Source organism: Danio aesculapii, chromosome 17 (assembly GCF_903798145.1).
Source record: "Danio aesculapii chromosome 17, fDanAes4.1, whole genome shotgun sequence".
In the NCBI taxonomy this organism is placed as follows: domain Eukaryota; kingdom Metazoa; phylum Chordata; class Actinopteri; order Cypriniformes; family Danionidae; genus Danio; species Danio aesculapii.
This window is the reverse complement of record NC_079451.1, coordinates 50,247,811-50,265,443: the sequence shown is the minus strand read 5'-3', so window position 1 is coordinate 50,265,443 and position 17,633 is coordinate 50,247,811. Positions and strand designations below refer to the sequence as shown.

General features: G+C 38.4%; 1 protein-coding gene across 1 annotated transcript in view; it reads right to left on the bottom strand.

Annotated features, from left to right (window-relative positions):
• Positions 1-4,576: 4,576 nt before the first annotated feature.
• LOC130244927 (uncharacterized protein C14orf132) overlaps positions 4,577-17,633 on the bottom strand; it is a 32,746-nt gene continuing 19,689 nt past the window's right edge. The window contains exon 2 of the mRNA XM_056477504.1: positions 4,577-4,810. Within this exon, the coding sequence (XP_056333479.1) occupies positions 4,577-4,810 (234 nt within the window). The remainder of the gene's footprint in view (positions 4,811-17,633) is intronic.

Here is a 17,633-nt window from a genome sequence, read left to right as displayed (position 1 = left end):
TACCTTATAGAATAAATGAAGGATGCTGCATATAATCCCTTAAACATGTCTCTTATAACCATTGAGGTGTGAACGTATCATGGTCAAAGCAGCTTTACAGAAAACAATTCATCCATTTATTTTACGCTGACTTAGTCCCTTATTTATTAGGGGTCGCCACGGCGGAATGAACCGCCACAGAAAATAATATCACACAGATATAAAAATTATGAAAAATTACAATGCAATTTGGAAACATTGATGAAAGAATTCAACATGTATTAATCAAGAACAAGTTTGGAGCGTATGTTTGATGCATAAGAATTAAAGTGCACACCTATAAATCTAATACTTCTTTACTACTTTATAAACTACTTATATTATTAAATATTCATGTTAAAAAATAAAGTTTTATTTATCTAATAATTTCAGCCAGCTTTTAGTGAACTTGCAATATTGTCAAAACAGAACTTTCAGTTGGTATATATATATATATATATATATATATATATATATATATATATATATATATATATATATATATATATAAAGGCCTAAATACATGCAGGACCATTCAAATTTTTTGGTCTCCGGTCTTCAACTAATGACAGCAAATCACTCAATGAGAGAGAGAGGGAGATTTGCACTCGCGATATCTTTACTGCTCTATTCATTTAACCGAAGAAATGTAATGCTTAGACCATCACGTGCCTCTCGGGGTCTGTTGTCTAGCTCATTTACTCTCGTCGCCATGATTTCCAGCTATTTTAACTCATTTTTGGGGATCACGGGGCTGGTATAAATTTGCGGGAGACTTGCGGAGCTTCGGGGAGAGGTCAGGTTGGATGAGACGCTAGATAGGGGCGAACGCTTCACAGCTGCTCAAAACACTGGAGATACAATGGCTGCACTTGCAACAAAGAGAGCATCGCTCGCACGGGTCGTGCCAATAAACTAAACAGAGGTCCTATCGCAACTGTATATATTTTAGCAGCTGTGACGCGAGCGCATTACGCTCCCACACATCATTTACCTTTGTTTTGGCTGCTGTAGGCTATGCATAACATGGTTTCCGCTACATTCATTCTTCCATGGTGGGGTGCCACACCAAAATCGATCCCGCCGCGGCTACATTACAACTTCTCATTCAAATCATTCAGTCATTGTTTATTTAATAGCGGGTGATAATCGCACCATAACGTATTAAATGTTTACGTATTTAAGGGAATTATAACAGCGCAAACTTTTCTATAATGGTAGTAGTGCGGTGTGTTATTCATTTAACCCTTTAAGGTGACGTGCTGACTGACTGACTGACTGACAGGTGCGTGATGCATGAGGCTAGCAAACAAGATGTAGCTTTCAGTTAAGATGAACACAGTTTCCATAATTATACTTTTATTTATAGATAAAGGTCTGTAGTTCTGCATACAATGACTTTTTCTTGCTGGAGTTCATAGCTGTTTCACTTTACTTCAGGGCCCATTAATGCCTCTCTGTAGGTCTATTGGAGACATTCATAAATATTCCTAGCAAATCTAATAAATGTTGAAGACATACTCGTTATATAAACGCACTAAATCGCACTTCAGCAGCGTTTATTTGAGGGCGTGCAAGAAGTTTTGTGCACGAACAAAGGAAATCGGTGCGCAGGCAGAGATCCCCATGCTACCTGAGGATGTAGTGAAGAGGGTTGGGAAATCGTGGAAGAAAGTGAAAAGCGGATGGGGAGGAGGGTGGTTGAGGAGGGGGATCAGTAAAATGAGGTGCCGGATCAGATTTCAGAGGATCCGGATCTGGTGTGTTCAGGCACAAATTATGCCCTGCATACGGCTATTTAGCTTTTTTATTAAAAGAAGTTGTGATCTGGTGCTATATAAAAAATACAATTAACTTGACTTCAAGGGGGGTGGGGAAAGCCATTAGGGGGCAGGGCGCCCCCCTAATATAATGGAGGGGGAAACAATGCTCTTGCATGCACTGCAGCGTGCTTTGAGCACATACACATATGAGAGCTGTGCACATCGCACTGTTCATCAAGGATCTACCGCTGGATCTAATCTTGCTGTCTATACCTAAAGACATATTCCCAGACTTTGGTCTTTTGAATCTATTACTTGTTCTCAGGTAATGTGTTTTGGCTGAGCGCAAAGAGTTAATATATTATTAATGTAACCCCGGACACTGATTCAGCATATTGACTGATTGCTTGCCTTTAATTCCTATATTGTATAAACTTATTGTACGTTATACTTCTATAAAGGCCATGACTGATTATTAAAACTGATATTCAGTGAAAGACACAGGGTATGTTTCTTATTTTCAATGAAAATGAAAGGAGGCAGTAATGTTATAGGCTCCGTTTTGTTATAAATATGCATGAAGATGATGGTCATATAAATACGACGCCTCAACATGTTTGGTGTCTGTTAAGTTGCTAGTATCAAAGTGAAAATAGCAGTTCCTCATCATGTTTTCATTTTATTGTTAAGAAAGTGAAACGCTGTAGCCTGCAGGGTGATGTGAATGATGTTATAAACTACACTGTTCCCTTTGATTTACCCGATGTGTCCTCGGGAGTTTGTTTTCCATATCAAACTAGCCAATTCTGAACTTACACGGAGAGAATGCAAGACTGAAGTGTGTGTAGGCCACTTAATATTGAGGGAAAAGCCCCAATCAGATGTTAACCCACCTCTGTTTTCAGATGTCTGCTTTCCCCCGTCCACACTAACACGGAGCAGCAGCGTTTCAGAATGAAATCTCCGGTGTAGTGTGGACGAATTGAGTAACTGTAGCAGAACTTATGCATTTTAAACCTAAAACGTATTAATGTAAACAGGGCATCAGAAGAAAGTTTGTCTATTAATGCTGTCCATCGCACCGTTTTTTATCGTCACATGATCTCTTATAACAAAATCACATGTGCATTTTAATTGAATCCACATACTGGAATTTGCTAAAAGTATTTCCATCCTAGCACATTTTCATAATTTTTGTGCATCTTTTGCTGATCCTCTGTCTTCAGAAAGTAAAAGTGTACATGACGACGATAATCACAATGTTCAGATTATGTCAGTCTGAGCTATTGGGCGGGGTTAACCTACTTAACCACACCCCTCTAACTGTCAGTGTTGACAACAAACAACAAACACAAATCATGAGCAGGAGGAGTCTGTTAGGTTGTAATAACTCTCCTCAAACCCTTTTCCCCCATCATTCTGAATAAAACGCCTACTTTACTACATCCAATCAGCTCGCAGTAGAAAAAAAAAAACGAACCACGCCCACTGCTTACTCACTTAATATTTCGTTTCACTAGGAACTGCGTCACAATACAAAAAAAAACTACAACAATAAAAAAACAGTCGCAGCTTCTGGTTCATGTGGACTTTAAAGCTCAAGTTTTTTTATGTGCATTTTCATAATTCATGTGTATCTTGGCATTTCCGATCTTGGCATCAATAATTCTTTTAATGCAATTAATCCAATATCCAATTTATCCTTGCGCATAAAAACAGGTGGATGGAAACTTAGCTATGTTTGATTGATTGAAGAGTGCTTCTTTCGTTGATCTGCCATCTTCAGAAAGTAAAAGCATACGTGACCACGATTATCACGATGTTCAGATTAGGTCTGTCTGAGCTATTGGGCGGGGTTAACCTACATAACCACACCCCTCTAACTGTCAGTGTTGACAACAAACACAAATCATGAGCAGGAGGAGTCTGTTAGGTTGTAATAACTCTCCTCAAACCCTTTTCCCCCATCATTCTGAATGAAACGCCTACTTTACTACATCCAATCAGCTCGCAGTAGAAAAAAAACAAACCACGCCCACTACTTACTCATTTAATATTTCGTTTCACTAGGAACTGCGTCACAATACAAAAAAAACTACAACAATAAAAAAACAGTCGCAGCTTCTGGTTCATGTGGACTTTAAAGCTCAAGTTTTTTAATGTGCATTTTCATAATTCATGTGCATCTTGGCATTTCCATCAATAATTCGTTTAATGCAATTAATGCGCATAAAAACAGGTGAATGGAAACATAGCTATGTTTGATTGATTGAAGAGTGCTTCTTTTGTTGATCTGCCATCTTCAGAAAGTAAAAGCATACGCGACCACGATTATCACGATGTTCAGATTAGGTCTGTCTGAGCTATTGGGCGGGGTTAACATACTTAACCACGCCCCTCTAACTGTTAGGTTTGACATCAAACAGAAATGGTGAGGAGGAGGAGTCTGTTAGGTTGTAATAACTCTCAACAAACCCTTTTCCCTGTCTTTCTGAACGAAACGTCTACTTTACTGCATCCAATCAGATTGCAGTAGAAAAACAAGCCCTGCCCACTTTTTTCTCATTTAATATTCCGTTTCCCTAGGAACTGTGTCGTAATATGGGAAAATGTAAGCGGTCGCATCTCCCGGTTCATGTGGACTTCAAAACTCAATGCGTATTTACATGATTGATTTGCATCTTGGCATTTCTATCAATCCTTTTTAATGAATTTAATCCAAAATGCGCTTAAAAACAGGTGGATGGAAACATAGCTATTGATTGAAGAGTGCATCTTTTGCTGATCCTCCGTTTTCAGAAAGTAAAAGCGTACACGACGCCGACGACCACGATGTTCCCGATGGTGGCGATGATGGCGATCCACAGCCACACGGCGTCGCTGGACACGCGGTGCTGTTCCTCTTGCTGGGCTGGAGCTGAAGCCGCAGCTCCTGCATTCACACTGGCGGACGAGTTGAAAAGCGAGTGCTCCGTGCTGCAGTCGTCTAGAGGAGAAGCATCCATGAACGCACCGCTCATCACTGGCAGCTGAAACACAACACACATGGACACAGTCACTACACACTGCAAATAAAAAATAAAAAAAAGGGATTAAACAGGTTAACGAGAGCGCTAGCACACTCTGTCAAAGACTATAGAATACACAAGACGTGTCACTCGTATTGAATGGGGAAAAGTGTAACGGTTAATATGGCAAATGAAGCCCCGCCTTCCAGTACAGGAGCCAATCATCGATCGCTATAGACTGACGATTCTCTGGCAGAGAAGCTTATACCAGGTGTGTGCTTTTACGAGACATTTTGTGGTCAACAAACACACTGGAATCTCAGCAAATACTTGCTTCACAGACATAAGACATATATCCACATAAAGCTTGAAGTCTGTGCTTTGAAATGAACCCACTACACTTGGAAACAAAAGTTTTCTGGTTTTGTAATCTGTATGAAACGAACGCGAGGTACAGTCCGTCTTGTCAAACGCACATCACATGACAGTAGCACTACTCGAAACGGCCACTTGTAAACTTGTAAACAAAGAGTCGCTGTCATTTCTGGAGAAGATTCACCATCTAGAACAGGTTGTGGATTACTTCAGAAGAGCAGCGCGATCTGACGATCATTAACCAGAGGATGATAATGCATAGAACTACCATAAATGAGGTTGGTGTTTTGATTGATTTCGAATGCGCACTAGCTCGGGCAACCTGAAAACATGCCGATGTTATTTGATTCAAACATTTAGAAACTAAACCTATGAGACAGCTGTTGTTTTATTTTATTGGTGATTCCAAATGTGTAATGTAATTGTTAGCTTGGCAAACCGTTTTGGAGAACTTGATGTTTTCCCATTCAGACAGAATGCCCGAGCATGCTGCCCAAGAGGCATTTTAAAGATGGCCGTCGAGTGAAATTACTTGCCTCAAAGAGACTTTAGCCCCTTTCACACATACAGACCTTTCCAAAAAATTGCTGGTAAGGTCTGTATGTATGAACAGGCCCTTTTTTATAATACTGGTACATTCGTTCTGGCTATTTTCCGGAAAGAGAAGTTGTAACATTAATGGTAATTTGCCGAAATGCTCCTCTGTGTGAACGCAGAAGGAAGATTGCCGGACAGAGCGCATTCACGTCTAAAACACGTGATGTGAGACGATTACTTTAGCCAATCAGAACACTTAGACGCATTCACGTCCGCGCTGTTTATGAAGATAAAAGCCTTTGAATATTTTTCCAGACACATTTAGCTGCTAGATATTAGTCAGATCATGTTTCTATGTTCCTTAATGCCAACTGTGAAAATAATTATCGATAATATGCTTATGATAAGCCGTTGTTTTTTTCCTTCAGTTGTGTGACACGTCACGCTTGCATGTGAAGCAGCTGGTGAGCGCCAGCACACACACATATAATGTACATCTCGACATGAGAAAGTGTTCCTCCATATGTTTTCATAGAAGTTGTCCACAATACTTCTCCATCCACAGAGTTTGTTAGTCAAATGTTTACAAATGCAAGTGCGTTTAGAGGTCATTTCTGGTTAATGATGTCAGAATTGAACGGTATTTTGGAATGGATGTGGAATGGCAAAATACTGTAATGTCCTTGCCTGTGTCAAGAGCACTTTTTTGAATTTACCGGTAAGGTCGTTCCGGATATATATATATATATATTCATTCATTCATTCATTTTCTTGTCTGCTTAGTCCCTTTATTAATCTGGGGTCACCACAGCAGAATGAACCGCCAACTTATCCAGCATTTGTTTTACGCAGCGGATGCCCTTCCAGCCACAACCCATCTCTGGAAAACATCCACACACACTCACTCACACTCAAACACTACGGCCAATTTAGCCTACCCAAATCACCTGCACGCATGTCTTTGGACTTGTGGGGGAAACCGGAGCACCCTGAGGAAACCCACGCAACGCAGGTAGAACATGCAAACTCCACACAGAAACGCCAACTGACAGCAACCGTCTTGTTGTGAGGCAACAGCACTACCTACTGCGCCAGGGCGTTGCTCCGCTTGTGCGCGCATATTGGCATATATTCTTACATTAGAAATAACAAACTTGCAAGCGGAAAAGATGTGAAATGGAAACAGCAGCTGCTATAGCTAAGAAAAGTAACGTTTCTGGCTTTTGCCATGCAGTTGCATCCCCAGCCCTTGTTGAGTAATAGGAATCATTATACAATTAGCAAACACGATGACTAAGATTGGGTTTGTGGTTTTATTTTCTGAATTGCATGTGAGGATTGTCTTTATATAGCCTGAACACATACCACCACAGGCGCTGCGGAGTAAAGCATGTGTCGAAGCATCCGAGCGAATGGTAGAGATGCTGGTGTTCTGTCAGAAGAGATTTTTCACAGCATCTTCACGCCTGTTTTGAATGGCAAAGTTAAAGGAAAACCGTCTCCTCCTGACAACTGTTGCACAGGAGAAGTGTTTGGAGTCCTCAGGCGTATTTTAAACACACACGCACATGCGAGGCCCGCAGAGAGAGCTGAGGCTGTTTTAATGTGCTATAAATATTAAGGTTGGAGAAAGTGATTTATTGGTTCAGACAATCAAAGCCTCTGAAATGAAAGCCTGTCATTTCTACAGTACAGTGTGAGGAAGCTTGCGACTACACAGGTTTTCTTCTACATCTAAATAAACTATAACTATCATCATGAGTGTGCGTGGAGAATAAGGTTATCCAACATTCTCACGTCAAGTTGTAAGTTTTCATTTGGTGGCTTATTTGTCTGAATTTGTACGATCTCATTAGTATAATTTAGTACGATTTGCCTATCCCTCGTTGACGGTTGGGTTTAGGGGTGGGGCTTGGTGACACGCCTCCTCTTATAAATTGTACTTTTCCGTATGAATAAACTTGAATTAGCCGCTAAACTGACGAAACCTAAAACTGTTCTGTTTCCTCCAGAGTTCAGGCTGGGTTATCTGGCTCATTTGTTTCCTGGTGGTAGATTGGTGTAACTACACCACCTGGTTCCAACCTGTTTTATTTTAGTGTTGACATTGATATTTATTTCTTTTTTTTCAAACAAAATGTGAATGTTGATGAAAGAATTAATATTGAATGGCTTTTTAAAATTACAATTCGCACATGTGATTTAGAGAGAAATGATAGAAATAGTGAAAATGTCTTCAGAAACACGAAAGCATTTTTAATTTGGGGAGACTTTTGTAGATTCACCATTTTTAAAATGATTCACTCTTGGAAAGAGATTGTTTACATGTTTGCTTAAATTAAAAAAAGAATATATATATATATAGGGCTTGACATAAACTTTTTTCATCACCGGCCACTGTGGCTAGTAGATTTCCAACATTATTAGCCACTCGCCATTTTCACTAGCAATAGTGAAAAATTTGGAAAATATATTTTATATTAATAAATCTGACTTTGACATGCTGAAATGACTTGATTTAGATGTTGTGTTATGTCCACATGCCTCCTCATTCTTTTCACTTTTTGTGTGTGTGTTGTGTATGAGCTTGCTCACTGTGCATGAGCAAAAGCGTTGTCGCATTGCAATTAGTTTTTATTTCACAAGACTTAAAGGCATTGCCGTGCACAGGGGGTGGTCCGATGGCTAGAGCCACTGCCCCTTTGCCCTCATCAGCTGAGGTGCCCCTCTTGCTCAATCGCCCCCCTACCAACACCCCCCCCACGCTCTTCACTTTACGATCGTCCCAACTCAAGCTCCCTCCCCCCTAACTCCCCCCCTCCCTTCTTTATCAAGGATTTACCAAATTCATCTCTGACCAAACCAAAAAGAAATAGTTACTTCTTAGCCACATATTACATTTATCAAAACAAGCAAAATATAGCTGTGCACATGCTCATTTTATTCAACCAAACTTTTCTCTTTTAAAAACTGGACATTTAGAAAGATCTATTTTCATGTATCTAAAATATGCACAGTGATCTGTCCTGGCTAAAGGTCCCAGATCAGCAGTTAATTACATATAAATGGGGAGTTAATCTCATATTAAAGGGCACCTATGGTAAAAAATCTACTTTTTAAGCTGTTTGGACAGGCATATGTGCATGTATGGTGTATAGACCGTCATATTGGGGTGATATAAACACACCCAGTGCTTTTTTTTTTCAATTTAACAACATAAAAAACGGTGGACCAATTGGAGCGGTTTTCAAACCGACCGCTACCTGACGTATGAGAGCGGTCCCCCCGCCCACCAATATTGATTGACAGGCGCGTCATCATATCCTCAGTTTGTTGATTCACGTCCGCCATTTTCAGCGTGAGTGGAAGCGATATCACTAAAGGAACACCCTTGCTCTATTTTTAGATGCAAGGCTCATTGGGCTCAACACAAGATCAATATTCTCCACATTATCGCTCTAATCGGAATTATTGGTTGTATCTTTAGGTAGGTTTGCTTGTGTACTTCTCATTGAGTCTACCTTATACTTCAGCCGTTTGCATTTCTCGCGATCCCAGAAGCTCCCTGTGATCTTAACTAGCATACGTTTTAGAATTCTAAACATCGGTTTCTATCAGGGTACACTCAAGTCGACGGCTGGGCGCCGCGGACCGCTGCAGAAACCTATGTTTAGAATTCAAAAATGCGTGGCGCGACGATTCGGGACACTTCATGTTTCTGCCGCACCACAGAGAGTGTCTGGTGTGCCGTGTCGTGGCTTCGAGCGGCGCATCCGGTGCCTCAGTCAAAGTTAATTCAGTGTGTGTGGTTATTAGTCTCGGTGTACAAGCTCGGCACTTGAAACTAGCACACAGTTGGCTGTAAAACTGTACAAAGACACAAATGATTTTGTACTCTCTGCTTGGTCTGTGTCCGAGGCGTACATGTACGACTGAATGGTGATCCTCTCTCTCCCTCTCTCAGTCTGCCTGTCAGACTCTGTTGCAAACACAGAGCGGGTGAGCTCATGGCTCCGCCCCCTTGTTACGTTGGGCGGGAAGCCGAAACTAATTTACATGTGAAGCAACACACCCATAAATCAGCACACTGTGGACACGCCCCCAACATGACACTTTTTAACACATTATAATAAACAAATCTGAATTGTGTTTTAAACTGAACCTAAACTGACACACTCAGAAGAGCCATAATATTAATATTAAATCAGAAAAAAGAGGTAAACTATGTGCCCTTTAAAGCAATGTTATTGTAAAGGATGATAATTAAACTATATTAACAAAAATAACTAAGCAAAAGAAAGCAGGTGAAAAACATATCGTGTGTGATGATGAAAGGACTTTTTACCAGTTGCGCGCATCACATTACCTGTGCGCGTGAGAAATCATTCGGTATTCACCTGCTTTCTTTTTCTCTTGCGGACACAGTTATTTTTGTCAGTCGTGCTGCTACTCGATTGTAAGATTATATTTGCATGAATATTGGGCCATTATTGTCGAACCCTACTTTTAAGAAAACTACAATTTAAAAATGATCTCCAACCAGCCAAAGTTGCTAGTGGGAGTGTCTGTCTAACCCGCCAAAGCTGAAATCTGTGTGTATGTGTGTGTGTGTGTGTGTATATGTGTATATACATATATATATATATATATATATATATATATATATATATATATATATATATATATATATATATATATATATATATATATATATATATATATATATCTATATCTACATACAACAGTTCTGTCTGGTTCTCAAATCTGATTGGCTGATAGCCGTGAGATATTAAAGTAATATCAGCACTCGTACAGCCTCTTCACCCCTGTGTATTACTCCACCCACACAAGTGGCAAGCAGATCCATAAACTCACTACAGTTTGGCAAAAATTTCAGCTGTTGTACAACATAATGAACTTTTGAGGCTTTTTAGTTGAGAATGTTCTTTAGATTGCAGCTATGCAGTTTATTTATAAGGAAAGTAACCATTTTAAAATATTTATAATTTTGGACATTCAGCACGTTGGCGGCCATCAGCCTGTCGTACTCAGCAGAGTAAAGACGATTGACGTTCGCCACAAGATGGCCACAGAGAGCCCATAATAAGTCCTTAGGGGAGAAAAACAGTATTTTTTCAGCGTACGTTACAGCGGGTCAAATCATTATAGGATAGGTAAGTGACATTATAAGTCGATCTCTCTCTTTGTATGTTGTAGTGCTGTATTTATACCATAGTAATCTGCTAGTGTTTACTTTGCTTTGGCTTATAATCTTAAAATGTGAGCAAAATCAGCTGTTTTGTCATCCCCTTAGACATTACGCTAGAGAATCATTCAAACACTAGCTCTAAAGTGATGTTGGTGAATGAGCAGTGGTTTCTGCTGTTCTGACATCAGCTGCAGATGTGAATGAACGGCGGAAAAAAGTAGTTCCTCTTACAAAAGGGTTTTTGAGCCCCTCCGTGTTTGATTTTCTTTTTCTATACACACGATTATGGCATCGAACTGTTGTATAAGCGCAATATCACACTTGTAGCAGTGCGATATGGCTGTATATCGTCACTGGTGGGAGGACACTAAGTCTGACTCGTCAGTGTTTGATTTTTGTCATTTACAGTAACAGACCTACCAGTTTCTTTGTAAATATTAAAGTAATGATAAGTCAAGTCATTTTTCTCCCTTTTATTTGACTCCAAAGTCTTAATTGAAAATGTCTTTTTGTCTAAATTTAAGTACAAAATAGTGGATTACTCTGTAAATAAACATACGTGAATATTTTGACTTTCATTATGCTTGTTGTTCAACAGAATAAAAAATGTAAATACTAAAATATTTTAAAATATGTTTGGTTTAATATTTATAACATTTAATTAGTTTGGAGACTCTTCTGTCCAAAGCAACTCACAGATGAGGATCTTTATGATTAATTACTTTATTTATTACAATTTTATTTATAGTTATTTCATTTTATTTAGTTTTTTTTATTGTTTATTTTATATTTCATTATTTTTTATAAATTTTATTTTATTTTTAATATGATAATCTTGATTTGCATTGTCTCTGCTCATTTCATGAGGCTTTTCCAGACCTCTGTATTTACACAGAGTACACGTGAACCGTTCACCTCAACAATTACAGCACTGAACTCTATCGATTCTGTCAGACGATCAATAAATACATGACTAATGATGCTTACAGAGCGCTACACTTACACAAACACCATTATCACTGATAGATGCTGGAGGGGTTGAAATGTGCATACATTACAGATCCCGCATCCTCAAAAAACATCAAAACATCTTAACCCTGACCTCAGATGATACTGTGTAGTAGATATCACTAAATAAAAGCTTTTTACCATTTACCTCTCTTTTTACTAAGAGAGTTTATTGAACTCAAGCTGTAAAGACTTTGTTTGCTTGTTTTGTTTTCTTCATGTAGATATGTATATATATGTATGTATGTATATGTATGTATATATATATATATATGTATGTGTATATATATATATGTACATACCTACAGTTGAAGTCAGCACATTTCTAATCATAATGGTTTTAATAACTGATTTATTTTCTCTTTGCCATGATGACAGTAAATAATATTTGACTAGATATTCTTCAAGACACTTCTATACAGCTTAAAGTGACATTTAAAGGCTTAACTAGGTTAGTTAGGTTAACTAGGCAGGTTAGGGTAATTAGGGAAGTTATTGTTTTAACGATGGTTTGTTCTGTCGACTATCGAATAAAAATATAGCTTAAAGGGGCTAATAATATTGACCTTAAAATGGTTAATAAAAAATGTAAAACTTATTTTATTCTAGCCGAAATAAAACAAATAAGACTTTTTCCAGAAGAAAAAATATTATCAGACATACTGTGAAAATTTCCTTGCTCTGTTAAACATAATTTGGGAAATAATTAAAAAAAAAAGCAAAGGGGGCTAATAATTCTGACTTCAACTGTATGTACTGTATGTATGTATACATATTCTATATATATATATATATATATATATATATATATATATATATATAAGAAATGAAAATAAAAGTAAAATAAATAAATAAACTAATGAAAGAAACCAACTATGTGGACATAATTAAACACTTAAAGTCATTTGAGTTTATAATAAAACCTAATATTCCTCATATACAGTGCTCAGGATATGAGTTCACCCCTCACAAATCTCTCATTTAAATTTATATTCTCTATTGGATGATTAACACTATTATATTTGTGCTTATACATTGGATTAGACAGTACTGAAGTTAAATCTGGAGCTAATCTAGAAAAGTAACTCATGATTACGATCCAAAATGTGTACACCTAAATGTATATGTTATGGAAAATATTAAATGAAAAAAATTTAAAAAAGAGCAAAATTCAAGAGAAACACCCTGAAAAATACAAAATCATTGCAATAAAGCAGCAAATATTGAAATGTTCAGTAGTAATAAAGTCTTAAATGTTCTGAGAGCAGTCAATATTACAGTAGTGTGTTCCTGCATGCATTATTGATCAAATAAACAATTTATTTATCAGTTGTAATGATCAATCTGAACTGATGGAGAATCAAATTCAGCGTATAAACCTGTTTTTAGTAAAACACGTCCACTCACACTTTTATAATGCCATTTTAATATTTAAGCTATTGAAGCTGGAATAGAAATGAAAGTTGGGCACAAAGGATTGAACGGCCAGGGAGAGAGCTTTAAACAAAAGCTTCATTACAGCTGGATGAAAAGTTAACTGTGAAGCTCTTAATGTGAATTAAATCCACACAGTGTTCAGCTCTCTGTCATGATAATGAGCTCCGAATATTATTGACCTACTTCTGCACTCAGTTACTCAAGCGGAAAACACTGCAGTCTTATAAAGTTTATTAAAGTCACATTGAATGTCGGAATCAATTAAATATCATCAGTGTTGAGTGCAGTGTTATATTAGCATTGGGATATTGGTAGTTTAGTAGTTAATAGTTAATTTTATTTGGTATTTTTCTGTTTTAATTTTGAAGTTTTTGGGAGGTTCTTGTCCATGTTTTTATTTTTTTTAATATTAATTTTAGATTTTATGTTCTCGGCGACACGGTGGCTTAGTGGTTAGGACTGTCACCTCACAGCAAGAAAGTCGCTGGTTTGAGTCCCGGCTGGGTCAGTTGGCATTTCTGTGTGGAGATTGCATGTTCTCTCCGTGTTGGTGTGGGTTTCCTCCTGGTGTTCCGGTTTCCCCCACAGTCCAAACACATGCGCTATAGGAGAATTCATTAACTAAATTAGCTGTAGTGCATGACTGTGTGTGTATGGGTGTTTCCCAGTACTGAGTTGCAACTGAAAGAGCATCCGCTGTGTAAAACATGCTGGAATAGTTTGCGGTTCATTCCGCTGTGGCGACCCCTGATAAATAAGGGACTAAGCCGGAGGATATGAATGAATTTTAGGTTTTGGTTATTTTAAAGTAATTAGAAAATCAATCTCCGCCTCGACTGCGTTAGATAAACAGCACAGTGACAGACATGATGGAGGCAGATCTCACGTAACGTTTGAGAGAAATGCTACAGTAAGAACTTTCCCAGTTATTATTTGATGTATTTGTTGTGGAGTTAATTCAAGCCTTTCGATGAATCACACACAATGTTGTTACAAAGTACACACACACACACACACACACACACACACACACACACACACACACACACACACACACACACACACACACACACACACACACACACAAACACACACACAAACACACACACATACACACAGCATGCATGTTTGTGCACTGTGCATGCAAATATGACAGGATACAGGTTAATATCCACTGCTGTATGGATATGCGTTATGTTGATGTACAAAATAAACCTGATTTTATGTCCTCAAACCAGGACTGAAGCGTCTTTTTTTATAATTGTACTGACAGGCGGCGGTGGTGATGTAGTAAAGACAGTAAAATTGCTGTAATTCATTAACATGCACTGTTTTAAACACGCTTTAACTCACATTTGATGATGATTGATGATCCTAGCAAACTGAACAGATCTTTATTCCTGGTTGCTTTGCACACGTCCTGTCTTGTTGATATGATTATTCACGTTGCTATGGAGACATGTTAATACACAGCTGTCAATCAATTCGGTGGGCGGGGAAATCAGACTTCTATGTCACGTTGCGGTCGGCCTCAAAATGGGAGGGATTTGTATGATTTTAATAAATGATTTTATATTATTTAACCTTTATTAAATACATAATTTTAAAAAAATCCATTTGGAAAAACTCTATTGTGCAGTTGAATAAAAACTGCTTTTATTAAAAAAAAAAGTTGTTTAATTCAGTGCAGAAATCTCTAATATTACCTAAAACTTTAAATCTAACATTTGAATAATACATTTTTAAAATAATTTTATATTAGTGAACATTTATTAAAACATTAATAGAAAAACCTTTGAAAAACTCTATGCATTTGACCAGAAAGCTGCTTTTATTTGTTCAAATGTCATGTTTAATTCAGTGCAGATGCTGGTTTAAACCTCAGCTCTGTTTTCCTCTGTAATGTTGTGTCTGAGATGCTGCTGAGACTTCAGGAAAGAGCTTTTTTCCAGATGAACATTAGCCTGTGGCGTCTGATGTGTCTGAAAATGTGTGTGCAGTAAAGCCCAGAGCAGGTGTCCTGTTCTCCTGCATGAGCTTTAAACACACACACACACACACAGATTCCCACTCTCGCTGGTTTCAGGGGATAAAGGGTCTGTTTAGGACACACACACCTGCACAGAAAATATAGTCTTGTTCACAAAAATGTATTAATGATAATATTCTTTATATGGGAAATTGCACTCTTCAGCTTTACTGACTAGATTTATTTATTTATACTGTTACTGTTAACTCATCCATCCATTCGTCTATTTAAAGTGTGTCATTGATTAGATGTTTTTTCTGGTTTTCCAGCATCCATCTATCCATCCATGTATCTATTTATCCATCCATCCATCCATCCATCCATCCATCCATCCATCCATCCATCCATTCCTCATTGTATTTGCCTTATCATCCATCTATTCATCCATTACTGTATTTCTTTATCCATCCATCTGTTTGTCCATCCATCATTCAGCTTTCTGTCCATCAATCGATACATCCTTATAACTTTCTGTTCATCAATCCATCCACCTTTTAGATATCCATCCATGATTCCATCACTGTATTTCCCTTTCCAACCATCCATCAATCCATCTATCACTGTATTTTCCATCCATCCATCCATCCATCCATCCATCCATTTCCATTACTATCCATCCATCCCTGTATTTGCCTTTCCATCCATCCATCCATCCATCCACCCATCCATCCATCCATCCATCCATCCATCCATCCATCCATCCATCCATCCATCCATCCATCAATCAATGTATTTCTCTTTCCATCTTTCAGTCCGTCCATCATCCATCTGTTCTTCTATTCATCCATCCATCCATCTTTGTCCATCAATCCATCCATTTTTATAGCTTTCTGTCTATCAATCCACCCACCATTCTAACTTTTTGTCCATCAATCCATCCATCCTTCAAGCTTTCTGCCCATCAATCCATCCATCCTTAGATATCCACCCATCCATCCATCCCTGTATTTCCCTTTCCATCCATCCATGCCTGTATTTCCCTTTCCCCCCATCCATCCATCTATCCCTGTATTTCCCTTTCCCCCCATCCATCCATCTATCCCTGTATTTCCCTTTCCATCCATCCATCCCTGTATTTCCCTTTCCCTACATCCATCCATCCATCCCTGTATTTCCCTTTCCCCCCATCCATCCATCCATCCATCCCTGTATTTCCCTTTCCCCCCATCCATCCATCCATCCATCCATCCATCCATCCATCCATCCCTGTATTTCCAACACAATCTCACTGCAATTCGTAACTTTTTGATTTAGTGGCTAATTCGTATGAATTCGTACCATCTGATTCACACAATTTAGTACAATTTGCTCATCCCCCAATGACGGTTGGGTTTAGGGGTGGGGTTAGGTGCCACGCCTCCTTTTTAAAATCGTACAATTTCATACGACTGAACTCGTACGAATTCGTACAAATTAACCACTAAACTGACAAAACGTAAAATACTTACGTTTTCTCGTGAGATCAGGCTGGTATTTCCATTACCGTCCATCCATCCTTATAGCTTTCTATATTTTCTTGTCTATCAATCCACCCATCATTCAATCTTTTTGTCCATCCATCCCTCTAGATATCAGTTCGTCCATCCATCCATCCATCCATATGTTTGTCCATCCATTTTGGTCATTCTTATTTATCCATTCTTGTCCATCCATCCATTCATCCATCCACATCTATCCATTCAAAGTGTGTCATTGATTAGACATTTTTCTGGTTTTCCAGTATCCGTCCATCTCTGCATTTGCCTTTCTTTACATCCATCTCTGTATTCCTTTTTCCATCCATCTATCCATCCATCCATCCAGCTTTGTCCATCCATCCATCCATCCATAATTTTATCTTTCTGTCCATTAATCCATCCATCCATCCTTCTAGATATCTGTTCGTCTGTCCGTCCGTCCATCTGTTCGTCTGTCTGTTCATCTGTCCGTCCATCTGTATGTTTGTCCATCCATTTTGGTTATTTTAATTTATGCCTTTATTTATCCTTATTTATTTATTCTTGTCCATCCATCTACTGTATTTACTCATGCATCCATCCACTCATCCATCCTTTAACTCATCCATCCATTAACTCATCATCCATTCATCCATTTTAAAGTGTGTAATTGACGGGAGTTTTTCTGGTTTTCCAGCATGTGCAGACGGTGTGGTTTTCAGGCGGACTCTATCAGCAGCAGGATCTCCAGTGAAGCGTTCTGATGTTTGTGACAGGAGACTCCACCGAGGAAGAGGAAGAGACTGAAACAAA